The following is a 13,997-nucleotide window of genomic DNA, read 5'->3' as shown; positions in this document are numbered from 1 at the left end:
CAGAACAGCCTTATCAATTTTAATTGTTGGTGAACGAATTAAAGATTATTGGCGATTACCTGCAATGGTGTATTCTTACAGTGATATTGTAATCGACAGATTTATTTTACAACTTAGTAATAGATAGTTAAGATAGGGTATGTTCATGAAAGGATACTGTCACCCTGTGGAACTCTTTGCCAGATGATGTTCTGAAGGCCAAGACTATAAGTGGGTTCAAAAAAGAACTAGATAAATTCATGGAGGATAGGTCCATCAATGGCTAGTAGCCAGGTTGGGCAGAGATGGTGTCCTTCACTTCTGTTTGCCAAAAGCTGAGAATGGGCGACAGGGGATGGATCACTTGATGATTGCCTGTTCTGTACATTCCCTCTGGGGCACCCGGCATTAGCCACTGTCAAAAGACAGGATACTGGGCTAGATGGACCATTGGTCTGACTTATGAGAAGAGGCTGAGGGAACTGGGATTGTTTGGTCTGCAGAAGAGAAGAATGAGGTGGGATTTGATAGCTGCTTTCAACTACCTGAAAGGGGGTTCCAAAGAGGATGGATCTAGACTCTTCTCAGTGGTAGCAGAAGACAGAACAAGGAGTAATGGTTTCAAGTTGGATATTAGGAAAAACTTTTTCACTAGGAGGTTGGTGAAGCACTGGAATGGGTTACCTAGGGAGGTGGTGGAACCTCCTTCCTTAGAGGTTTTTAAGGTCAGGCTTGATAAAGCCCTGGCTCGGATGATTTAGTTGGGAATTGGTCCTGCTTTGAGCAGGGGGTTGGACTAGATGACCTCCTGAGGTCCCTTCCAACCCTGATATTCTATGACCTCCAGAGGGCATCGAGTCCAGTCCCCTGCACTCGTGGCAGGACTAATTATCTAGCCTGTTCCTGATGGGTATTTGTCTAACCTGCTCTTAAAAATCTCCAATGATGGAGATTCCACAACCTCCCTAAGCAATTTATTCAAGTACTTAACCACCCTGACAGTTACGAAGTTTTTCCTAATGTCCAACCTAAACCGCCATTGCTGCAGTTTAAGCCCATTGCTTTTTGTCCTATCCTCAGAGGTTAAGAAAAGCAATTTTTCTTCCTCCTCCTTGTATATGTTGTTGTTAATGGATTGATTTGTTTCAAGGCTTGTGACACAGGAATGCTAGGCTATTGGGAGTGATTTTTTTTTTTTAAATAAATCAGTGAGGCATTGGCCTTCAAAATAAAGGACACATAATGAATGGACTTTTCAAGAACATGGGAAAAAATAGTCAGGCTAAATGTTAGGTCCATCTTGAAGTTTTAATTCACAAATAAAAATTTTATAGGCATACCACTACCCCCACCGTATGCCTGATATTCTACTCCCACTCTGTGTTCAGTGACATCAAAAGCTAGCTTCAGAGTAATTCAAGTGAAGCAAAGTGCTCTTTGTATTACTGTGTGAATAGAGATTTCTTTACTGCAAGTAATTATATTTAGCTGCTGGTGGAAGAACAAAATGACCTGGAGAACAATAATAAAGCACTGTGGATAAACCTTAATTATGTTGGAACTTTCAATGGTATTATAAATAAATCAGAATTAATAACTTCCTAACATGTGCCCTTCATCTTCTTTGCCCTTACTCATCTTTCCACTCCTACCTATCATAGATTCATTACTATTCTTTGTTCGGTTTTTCACCAAGAAGGTTGGTGGTGATTGGATGTCTAACGTAGTGAATGCCAGTGAAAAAGAGGTAGGATCAGAAGAGGCTAAAATAGGGAAAGAACAAGTTAAAAATTATTTGGACAAATTAGATGTCTTCAAGTCACCAGGGCCTGATGAAATGCATCTTAGGATATTCAAGGAGCTGAATGAGGAGATATATGAGCCATTAGCGATTATCTTTGAGAAGTATTGAAGACAGGAGAGATTCCAGAAGACTGGAAAAGGGCAAATATAGTGCCCATATATAAAAAGGGGAAAAGGACAACCCAGGGAATTACAGACAAGTCAGCTTAACTTCTGTACCCGGAAAGATAATGGAGCAAATAATTAAGCAATCAATTTGCAAACATCTAGAAGATAATAAGGTGATAAGTAACAGTCAGCATGGATTGGTCAAAAACAAATCATGTCAAACCAACCTGATAGCTTTCTTTGACAGGGTAACAAGCCTTGTAGATAGCGGGGGAAGTGGTAGACATGGTATATCTTTACTTTAGTAAAGCTTTTGATACTGTCTCGCATGATCTTATCATATACAAACTAGGGAAATGCAATCGAGCTACTATAAGGTGGGTGCAAAACTGGTTGAAAAACCGTTCCCAGAGAGTAATCAGTGGTTCATAGTCATGCTGGAAGGCATAATGAATGGGGCCCCGCAGGGATCAGTTCTGGGTCTGGTTCTGTTCAATATCTTCATCAATGATTTAGATAATGGCATAGAGAGTACACTTATAAAGTTTGCAGATGATACCAGGCTGAGAGGGGTTGCAAGTGCTTTGGAGGATAGGATTAAAATTCAAAATGATCTGGATGAGAAATGGTCTCAAGTAAATACAGTAGGATGAAATTCAATAAGGACAAATGCAAAGTACTCCATTTAGGAAGGAACAATCAGTTGCACACATACAAAATGGGAAATGACTGCCTAGGAAGAAGTACTGCAGAAAGGGATCTGGGGGGGGTCATAGTGGACCACAAGCTAAATATGAGTCAAGAGTGTAACACTGTTGCAAAAAAATTGAACATCATTCTGGGATGTATTAGCAGGAGTGTTGTAAGCAAGACATGAGAAGTAATTCTTCCGCCCTACTCTGCTCTGATTAGGCCTCAACTGGAGTATTGTGTCCAGTTCTGGGCACATTTCAGGAAGGATGTGGACAAATTGGAGAAAGTTCAGAGAAGAGCAACAAAAATTATTAAAGGTCTAGAAAACATGACCTGTGAGGGAAGATTGAAAAAACTGGACAAGGAGGAGGAAGAAAAATTATTCTTCTTAACCTCTGAGGATAGGACAAGAAGCAATGGGCTTGAACTGCAGCAAGGGAGGTTTAGGTTGGACATTAGGAAAAACTTCCTACTGTCAGGGTGGTTAAGCACTGGAATAAATTGCCTAGGGAGGTTGTGAAGTCTTCATCATTAGAGATTTTTAAGAGTAGGTTAGACAAACACCTGACAGGGATGGTCTTCTAGATAATTAGTCTTGCCACGAGTGCAAGGGAGTGGATTAGATGACCTCTCGAAGTCCCTTCCAGTTCTATGATTCTAACATTCTAAACTTTAGGGGCGTGATTCTGAGAATGGGAGTCTCTGCTTAAAAATGTGCACACAATTGCATGTTTGCAGATGCTTAGTTTGTACACACAACTATGGTAATTGCAAATGGTTATTTAGACATTCAAATGCTTAATTTGCACTCACAATTACAGCAATTTCCACCCTTTTTTTAAACATGGCCCTAAAATGCGAAATTGTTTCATAAATGCTAATAAAACCACAAGTTTCCAAAGAGCAGGGAGGAGTGACTAGAGAAGAATAGTTCATTTGATTATGTAAAAGTAGTTAATTACTTTACAAGTTGTGTGGCATAAAAACTAATGCTAACTGTTTAAGAAATATTTTAATGTTATGACTGCTTGTGAAACTGACCAAATTATGGGCCGGGTTTTCCAAGTTAAGTGTGTAATGCATATTTTTTGCATATACTTAATTTATGGATCCAAATTCCCAAATTGTGCATATAAATTAGGTAATTTTACATGCATATGGCCAGGTCAAGTAACCCAGTTTGAATGAGATAAATTCAAAATACCTGGCTACCCAGCAGCTGAGTTTCTAGAGCTTGCTGAACTATAAAACAGGAAGACTAAGATTCAAAACTGAAAGTTGTGAAGACAATACCTAACAAAGCAGTGATATAAATTGAAGGAAAGAGTAAAGCAGAGCACAATGTGCTTATATGAAAACTTCTCCCAACCCAATATGGCAGAAACATGTTAATTCAAAAGTCAGTATTTTATCTCAAGCTCAGGAACCTCTTTTATGGAGATGGGATGCGCACACACAGGGACTATCAGCTCAATTCATTGTGTAATCACTGATATCTGTGCAAAGTAGTGTAAAACACTACAAAACAGGATGGTAGTGGTTTACATCTACTTTGCACTGGTGTGAATTACTATACAGTATGCATGGCAATGATGAATCTTGAACTTTCAGTAGGAATCCATTAACAGGCTCAACTGTGCTACTATGCAAAAGTGGTGCTGTTAGATCAAACGGGCAAATCTAGTTTATGTAAAACTATTAGCTTCTCTAATTTGCAAAGATTCCTGATCATAATCACATGCTCAGTTCCGTGATCATATACTTTTAAAAAAAATTTAAATATGTAGTTTTTTCAATACACAAATTACTAGGAGATACAAAGGACTGCCTGGCTTAGTAATATGGCAGCTGAATTTTTGCCTGTCATGAAGGAGGCTGAGACATTGGCAAATTTTTGTTTGGAGTGAGGGTGAAATGGGTGGAAAATTTGCTCATTAAAAAAAAAATTACCCTTTTAAGAATGTTTTCTCAGCTACTGAGTCTTGTTTGTTTTTATGCTGATCACTCTCGATATTGATGTATGTATCCTCCTGGAAAACAGATACATAAAAATATAGTGAATATGACATATTTCCTGAGTAGTTTTCAAAAGAGAAGATTCTCTTAAAGACAGCTGGGTGAGGTGGTTTTACAGGGCAAAATTTGGTTTCATTCTGTAGCTGAATCACAATCCGCATGCAGTCTCAACAGGAACTCTTTTAAGAGTAACATCTCATTCCACTAGCTCTATTCATGACACACATTCTCTCTCTCATTTTGCATACACAGCTCTGATTCTGCTGTGTGGTACCAACACTGTTATTAACATCAGGCAAACCCAGTAGTTATATAGCATAGCTGTCAAGTGATGAGCTTTTTTAATTTTGAACCTTCTCAAAGCCCATAAAATTTAGAAGGGGGAGGTAAAGAAAGAGACTAGCTTGTCCCTTCTGTTAAAGATGAGGAAAAGAGCCAAGAACAGAACAGTTTTGTATAGATGATCAAAAGTGAATCTTATATTGTAGGTGGATCTTGTAGCACTGCCTATTAAGGTTATCTGACACTTCTCATTATAAGACCGTTTTCAGTTAATTATAACTTTGCCAAACTTTAACCACTTAGGCTGAAATTTGCCATGCCAGGTGTTTGCCCCAGGGTCAATGTTTTTTGGCTAGTTTCAGTCAAAGTGGTCCAGCTGCTTCCAAGAAGGTGGCTAGGGAAGACTATGTAGTTTTGCCCATGTTTAAAAAATTCTGGAAACGTTTTATTTGAAAATCTCTAGCACCCCCCATGCTTTGGAATAAGGACTTGAAGTTTGGCAGGGAGGTAGCCTTTTTGTCAGGGATATCCTTTTAGGCCGATTTTCATAGAAACAACTAAATCTGGCCAAGTTATAAGCCTTTGAAATTTTGTAGTTTACATATGACAGCTTTTGATTTTAACAGCTAAAAACGCTACAGATTTTATCCACCCTGACCATGCTTGAGCCTCTCACAGCTCCTAGTGCTGACCAGACTGCATGTGCAATCCACATTGAACAACTGAGCATGCTCTATCCATGGCTCTACCCTCACAACTTTTACAGGTGAACAAACTGGACATGCCCAATCCCCAAAGAGTGACTGAGCATGCTCCAGACCAGTGATATGGAGGCTCAGAAGGACTTTCCCTGTAATAGCAGTTCCCAACAGCTCAAGACTGGGGTGGGGCCAGGTACTGGAACTGAGAGCAAGGAGCCCGTCTCTCCTGTGCTCTCTGTGACCCTACCCCCTGCTGGCACCCAGACAGTGGGAAGGAGGAAAGCACCTGATTTGAATGCAGAGGGGACAAAAGGCAGCATTGGAGGAGGGAAAGAAGTAGATTGAGACAGTTACTTGAGGGAGGAAACTGACTAGAAGTTGGCAGGAACATGCTCCTTCATAAACCATATTTCTCTGAGGTATAAAGTATGCATCAAACATAGCCAGAACACTTTACTGATGCAACCATACTATGGACTATACACTAGTCTCCAAAGAAGTTTTTTTTCAAGTTGGCTGGCAGTTTGGAACAATTGTGTGTTGAGTAATTTTAGTCTTTGTACGCAATAAATATTTATGCTACATACGTTCACAAAACTAGTTTATAAATCAAGACCTATCACTGGTTTTTCTCCCCTTCAATCTATTTTTTTCTGCTGCATATTATACACTCTGTTGAAAGCTCTGAAATGCCCTAAGTTAGTTTCTAGGGAGACCATTTGAAGCAAAACAGCTCAATGGGAAAACTAACAAAATAATTAAAGTGGCATGTAGGGAAAAAATTTTTTTGCTCAGAAGCTGCCACTCATTTTCCTATGTGATAGTCCAAAACTACATGGATAGAGGTCTGTTTTTAACCTTCGTGATTCAAATTTCCATGAGAGGGCCTTGAAAGCCTTTCAGCTATGTGGAGCTAGACTATTGTATATTATCTGCCCTATTCTACTTAACTTTGATTACTCTCTTTTTGATATTCACTGGGAAATAAAATGAAAATCAAAAGTGAATTAAGCCACCCGTACTTTTAGGTAGTATTTGCCAACCAAGGGGTTCTTTCCACTGTACCTCTGTAGCAGGGTTCTATCCTGATAGATCTAAAGGGATGTGGCTATCAGAGTGCCATTTTCTCTATAGTTAAATTAGGGTTATACTGCATCTGTTCATTTTGGATAGGTTGAATCAAGACACTCAAACCTAAATTACAGCTGATCACATACTGCGAAGTAAATGTGCCCATTTTTCATTCTATCTTCCCAAGTCAGACCTCCTAACTCTCAGTTTTGCCATGATACAGTCATGTTTAAAATACTTGAGCCACATTACCCAAAACAGTGGGGGCTAAAATATTATTCTGATTGTCTTGGGAAGAGAGCACTCGTGGGAGTCATAATTAAGGCTACAGTTTTGTCATGGAGGTTGTGGAAGTCACGGAATCCATGTTTACAAAGACCTCCATGACTTCAGCCTCAGCAACTGGGAACTGCAGGGTCCCACCACCTCCTGCAGTGGCAGGGAGCTGTAAGGTATCACCTCTGCCTGAGGCAGCAGGCTCCCAAACTCTCAGTTGCCATGGGCAGCAGAGGTACTCCGCAGCTCCCAGCTGCCACAGGCAGGGAGGGGTACCACACAGCTCCCTGCCAGCCAAAGCAGCAGAGGGACCCCCAAGCTCCCTGGCTGCCATCGCAGGGCAGAGGAACCCCTGTAGCTCCCCGGCTGCTACCGCGGGGCAGGGGAACCCCTGCAGCTCCCTGCCGCCACAGTGGGGCAGTGATACCCCCCACAGTTTTTATCTCATTTCCTCAGTTTTTTTTTTTCATTTTCAACAAAAAATACAAAACTGACAAATGTTGGTTTTCAGCAGTTTTTGGCTGAAAATTTGTTGTTTTTGTTGAAATTTTCTGTAGAAAACCCCTAATTTTCTTATCTTTTCTTATATACTCCTCATCTTCCTAGAATCTTAGTGCCTCACAATCATTAATGGATTTTATCCTCATAGCACTCTTGTGAGGTAGGGCAGCACTATCCCCATTTCCTTAGAGAGGGAACTAAGGAAAAGGGTAGATTAAGTGACTTGCCCCAAATCATGCAGGAACTCTGTGGGTGAGCCAGGAGTCAAACCCAGCTCTCCCAAGCCCAGTGCCCATCTTTCTGCCTTCTAGCATGGGCTGGGTCTTAAGGGCACAATCTTACCTTACCAGTACTCTTTCTAACCTGAAGAATTTCACTGATGGCTCTTTAGATTAATTTGTAGTTCCACTTTAAAAAAAATATTTTTATTTATCTCTAATACATAACACCCTTATAAAGGAATGGCTGTTTGTAAAGTGGGTTTCTTTTGTCCCACTCTCCTATTTAAAGTAGACTATAACAAAGGTACTGAATAGTTAAAGTTTTGAAAATAATGATACTTTGCCTCAGAAGCATTTGGAATTGTCTCATGTGACACCAGCTCTCTTGGCTGACACACCAGGGACTGAATGCGTTGGGTGACCTCCAGAATTAAAAGCATGAACTACTGCAACTTGAGCTATAGCTCTGTAGCTGTGGTCTGTAACAACTCATATCTTCAGGGGATTGGCACAGAGGCGGAATGGTAACACCCTCCCCCATCCCCGCTGAGTTATACAATGTTAGCAATTTCTTTAAATATCCCTGAATCTATGTCTATTGAGTTAAAATATTTAAAAAATATGAACTTGGAAGAGAATTTGATTTTTTTGGCTTTCAGACTCATTGTGTCTGGAAACATTTGTTAGGGGTCCCACACTGCTGTGCCCTTTTAAGTCTACAATATTTTAACCTGAGGACCTCCCCCGTAACCCTCCCAGCACTGCTGGAAATTACTGTAGCATATGAGCTGCTGGAGTGTGGTACAGACTGCTGGAGTTTTGCTAGTGAGCATTTACCCCATATTTCTCCAAGTGATTGGATTTACTTCCAAAAAATAGTATTGTTGGGCCCACCACAAACACAGTGGGCCAGATTCTGATCTCATCTTGACCTATGTATTTTAGGAGTAACTAGAAGGATTCCAGATTTACAGTGCTGCAACAAAGATCAGAACCTGGTGTAACATGTCACCAGTGGAAGAGCAGAACCATTGTAGGCAATCAGAGTAGCTAGTGATGAATTAACTCTTTTTCTTGCCCTGGATGAAGTCTAAAAAATGTTGGCCTTGCACACTCACACCTTACTCCTTGCATTTAAGGGCAGCAAATGAAAAACTTGTTACCACTGCTTGCAGGCCTCTTGCCACCAAACTCAATCACTAGACAAGACTTCAATATAGGCAAATATATTAACTAAAGCATCTAATGGAGCTGCTTGAAATATGAAGATTTTTTTGTGAAAATATTGATGAAATCTTTGCTATGCACTAACTTCACCATGCAGACAAGCCCTAAGTTCAAGTTCCGGAATTGTCTGACCTTTCGAAGGTAAAGGAAGGAATGAAAAGTTTTGAATTTCAACATTTTTTGACTAACTCTAGTATATCTAAGTGATTAGTGACTCACCACATAGAACCATAGGACCATAGAAGATTAGGGTTGAAAGAGACCTCAGGAGGTCATCTAGTCCAACTCCCTGCTCAAAGCAGGACCAACACCAACTAAATCATCCCAGCCAGGCCTTTGTCAAGCCAGGCCTTAAAAACCTCTAAGAATGGAGATTCCACCACCTCCTTAGGTAATGCATTCCAGTGCTTCACCACCCTCCTAGTGAAATAGTGTTTCCTAATATCCAATTTAGACCTCCCCCACTGCAACTTGAGATCATTGCTCCTTTGTCTGTCATCTGCCACCACTGAGAACAGCCTAGCTCCATCCTCTTTGGAACCCCCCTTCAGGTAGTTGAAGGGTGCTATCAAATCCCCCCTCACTCTTCTCTTCTGCAGACTAAACAAGCCCAGTTCCCTCCGGCTTTCCATGTAAATCGTGTGCCCCAGCACTCTGATCATTTTCGTTGCCCTCTGCTGGACTCTCTCCAATTTGTCCACATCCTTTCTGTAGTGGGGGCCCCAAAACTGGACACAGTACTCCAGATGTGGTGGGCCAAGTCATACAGCCAAAGGAAATGAAATAGAAACATTTGATGTAAAACCATCTGTATAGCATTTCTGTCACCCTTTGACCATTGGATGTTGCCTCTTATTTACTCTTGCCCTGGGATTTGGGCCATCTAGTGGATGGGTAATTACAGTGCAAAACCAAGTATGTGCTCAAATCAGTGAGAAAGGGTCTCATTTTATGTCCTGTCTGAAAAATAGCCTCACTACAAGTGTTGGTGAGCCAGACCAACATTTTCACTGTGGTTTTCCAAAAAACAGCAAAACCTAAGAGGAAGAAAATACTTCTTTCAGTGTCAGTGGATTCTGGAAAGTGGAATTCCATTTGCTTATGGTCAAAAATGTTTACAGTATAGAATCTGCCCATGAGGTTTTAAATTAATAAGTTAAATAAAACCCATAAAAACTCTTTTGATAAAGACAGAGAAAAAAATCAGGGGCCCCATAGTAGCAAAGAATTTACCATAAAGGACCACATTCTACTCTCAGTTACATAGATTTGAATCTGGAAGAGCTCCATTGCTCTTTAGACTATTTATAATACTTTCTATGGAAAACTGTCACCACCCTCTCTGCAGGTATATCAGCAAATTGAGCTGGAGGTGTAATTTCCAGATTTAAAAGGTATACCTTTACTAGACCTGATCGAGCTAGGAAGCTAAAAATGGCAGTGTACCCACAGAGGTGCAAAAGCAGCAGGAGGGGCTAGCCACCTGAGTTTGTACCCATTCAAGAAGCTAGGCATATACTTGACATGGCTAGCCTGTTCCACTGCTATGGTTACACTGCTGTTTTTAGCTTCCTAGCTCGTTCAGAGCTAGCAATGTCTCTTCAAGCTGGAAATTACATTTACAACTCAAAGTGCAGACATACCATATGTCAGCTCTCTGCCTTTAGTACTCATCATGACCAGCATTGCTATGCCCCATGTACATTTTGGATAGAGCTGTTTTGATGGATTTCTGAGAACAGGACTGGCTCACTGATTTCAGTTCTAATTCAGTTATTCATTTTATTCCTGGATGTACTATCACAAGTGCATATTTATTTTCTGCCTTGACAGTATTACCAACCCTACTATGTTTATGGTTCATTCTGAGTGTAAACATGGTTACTCTAGTGACTGGATATTATTTAATCTGAAGAAAAACAAAAACTTACCGGGTTACTATGCACAGCATCCCTGTTTTGTAAATTCCTGCTTCTTAACCCCTCCTCATTTATAACATCACCTTCAGAGTCATTCTGAGAAATATCAAAATTGTAAACAAGACGTTAGTTCAAAACCAGAATCAAACATCTTTCTTTAATGTAGGAATAGTTGACTCCAGTTGTGACAATCATGCTTCTGTGCTTTACTTTAGCAAGACAGCAAAAGTACAGAGTTGCTCTGTGCTCAGATACTGATCTGCATGCAAAACTCAAGGGTTGAATGGAGGAGAAAGGGGTGCTGTTCTCTAGATAGGTTAAGACCAAAGTATATTATTCCCCCATCAGCAGTGAGTCCAATCTAAGTGTATGAGAGATGATAAAAAACAGTTTATAGATGGGTGAGGGAATTTAATTTAAGGGTTGGTGAATCATGGCTGGACAGAGGTAAGTTGTCTTAACTAAGGCCTTGTCTACACTACAGGGAAAGATCAATCTAAGCTATGAAATTTGAGTTATGTGAATAGCATAACTCAAGTTGATGTAGCTTAGATCTACAGTAACTCCCGGCTTAACATTGTAGTTATGTTCCTGAACAATTCTACTTTAACCGAAATGATGTTAAGCGAATCCAATTTCCCCATAAGAATTAATGTAAATGAGGTGGTTAGGTCCCAAGGGAAAAAAGATATATATATACTGTGTGCACACAGTATAAGTTTTAAACAAACAATTTAATACTGTACACAGCAATGATGATTGTGAAGCTTGGTTGAGGTGGTGGAGTCAGAGGATGGAAGAGGGTGGGATATTTCCCAGGGAATGCCTTGTGCTAAATGATGAACTAGCACTTGGCTGAGCCCTCAAGGGTTAACACGTTGTTAATGTAGTCTCACACTCTACAAGGCAGCACAAATGGAGGGAGGAGACACAATAGACGCATGGCAGTGGCTGCAAACATTCCATGCGGAAACTGAACCCACACTGATGAACCCACGCTATCTCACTGGAGTGCACCACTCCCTCCACTTTCCAAACTGCCAGCGAGTGTGCATGTGTGTGTGAGTGAGAGAGACAGAGACACATACCATGTGTGTGTGTGTGTGAGAGAGAGAGAGACGTGCATTTCCCCTTTAAGTCCACTGACCCTGCTCTAAGTATGCTGCCTTTTTAAGTAGATCAGCAAGTTGAGACAGCAGCTGCTGCCAGCAAGCTCCCTCCATCCTTAGCCCTGTAGTGTCCGCCCCTGCTCTGTGGAGATGGGGTACAGAAGCAGGGGGCAGGAGCAGGGGAGGGGGACACCCTGACATCAGCACCCCTCTGTCTCCTCCCCTCGCCCCCATGCACAGCAAGCAGGAGGCTCCTGGGAGCAGCTCCAAGGCAGAGGGCAGGAGCAGCACATGGCAGTGGGGGGAGGGACACCTGAACTGCCCAGCAATTGATAGCCTGCTGGGTGGCTGCTGCACAGGAAACTTAGGGGAGCAGGGAGCTGATAGCAGGGCTCCTGGCCCACCCTGGTTCCAAGCCCCCACCAGCTAGCTCCAACAGGCTGCTCTTCCTGCAAGCAGTGGACAAAGCAGGCAGCTGCCAAACAACGTTATAGGGGAGCATTGCACAACTTTAAACGAACTCCCATGCCCCCTGGTGGAGGGGATCTTGAGGTGGGGTGTGTGTAGTGGGGTGGTCACCTGCTCCTGCTCTAAAGGGTTGAAATCAGCCCTTGGAGAGGGCTGTGGCAGGGGGCAAGCAGACCAGGCTGGTTGGGGAAGCAGCCTCATCTGTAGCCACATCCCAATCAGGGCTCAGCTGGCCCTTATAAGAGGGCAGTGGGCCAGGAGCAAAGACAGTTTCCTCTAGCTGTAGAGGGAGATGGGCCTGGCTGCAGGGAGCTAGAGGCAGGGTACCTGAGTGGAGCAGGGCTGGGGAAAGGCTACGGGAGCTGGGGAGCTTCAGCCTGGAAACCCCGTAGGCTGTGGCCTAGTATAAGGCCAAACAGGTACTGGGGTTGCAGGGAACAGCCCAAGGTTAGGCAGAGGCAGCAGGTCCAAACCCAACCTTGCCAGTGATGAGTGGCTTATACTGCAGTCAGCTCCAGTGAGTGGGGGCTAGTTGGTGACTGGCAGTAGCCTACAACTGAGGTGAGGTGGGAAAGTGGGTGGGGGTTCCCCTGGAAGAGGGAGACCCAGAGATGGTTGGGTTACTGCCGGGGGGCAGCACCCCAGTGGAAAGGGGCACTGGGGTCCGGGAGGGACATGGGGGCCCAGCGGTCGTGAGACACTGGCCTGCAGAGGGCGCTCTGATGGCTGGCAAGCTAATCCCCAGGACAACCAGCAGGAGGTGCCGCAGGGGTGAGTCCTACACCATTACACCCGTCAACTCCCCTTACTCTTCTAAATTCGGTGGAGTACAGGAGTTGACGGGAAAGCAATCTGCGGTTGATTTAGTGGGTCTTCACTAGACCCGCTAAATTGACTGCCGATGTATCGATCACCATGTGTGGATCCCCCGATAAGTGTAGACAAGCCCTAAGTCCTATGACCTGAAGTAAATATTTCACTCAGTTACTTAAAAGAAGCCATTTAAGAGTTACTCAACTGAAATAGCAATATTTCTTATGAACTCATTCAATTGCTTTAAGGATCTTGACACAGGCAAATATATGAATGCTAAGAATCTTAAATTCAAATAAGTCCCAACATTTCTCTCTTTTCCCCGAGGTTACTTTATATCTCTTCTTCAGGAGTACATAGTCTAAACAATCTGGTGTTTAACAGAAGTTGTTGGTACCTTAAATTACAATAGCATTTCAATATGAAAATTATTACAGGAATTATTTAAGTCTAGTCTATTGGCAGTGCTTTTGGAAACATTAAGTCATCAACGATGTTGATGTCATCACATTGCAGAAGTAGTGCTGGACTGGAAGGTTGCTTCTTAACAATGCCGTGTTGTGGCTTGTTTGTTCTTTGTCATCTTGATTCTGTTTACTTGCATGGCTGAGATGAGATGAACAGCCTAAAATGAGAGTGCTGAGTGGTATCTCAGTTCAGATAGCTTTATACCCTTCTCTTTCCATAGTCTCACTAAAGGTGGCAGCCACACTGTGCTACAGAGTAAGTCTTCCAGAAAACGTAGAGATGCCACACCGTGTGTACTCTAGATGCAGTATTGGGTTTCCTGGGATGCACTTCCTGCTGGGA

General features: G+C 42.3%; 1 protein-coding gene across 6 annotated transcripts in view; it reads right to left on the bottom strand.

Moving 5' to 3' along the window:
- The window catches only part of SLC28A3 (solute carrier family 28 member 3), a 123,589-nt gene that overhangs the window by 38,484 nt on the left and 71,108 nt on the right, over nucleotides 1-13,997 (bottom strand). For all 6 annotated transcript variants that reach the window (XM_039545389.1, XM_039545388.1, XM_039545391.1 and 3 more), the window contains 2 exons: nucleotides 10,810-10,893; nucleotides 4,534-4,613 (listed from right to left, as the gene is read on the bottom strand). Coding sequence is in view for 3 of the 6 variants with exons in the window: in XM_039545388.1 (XP_039401322.1) it covers nucleotides 4,534-4,613; nucleotides 10,810-10,893 (164 nt within the window). In the remaining 3 variants the exon portion in view is untranslated. The remainder of the gene's footprint in view (nucleotides 1-4,533; nucleotides 4,614-10,809; nucleotides 10,894-13,997) is intronic.

Source organism: Mauremys reevesii, linkage group 6, assembly GCF_016161935.1.
Source record: "Mauremys reevesii isolate NIE-2019 linkage group 6, ASM1616193v1, whole genome shotgun sequence".
NCBI classification, from domain to species: domain Eukaryota; kingdom Metazoa; phylum Chordata; order Testudines; family Geoemydidae; genus Mauremys; species Mauremys reevesii.
This window is presented reverse-complemented; position numbering and strand designations above follow the sequence as displayed.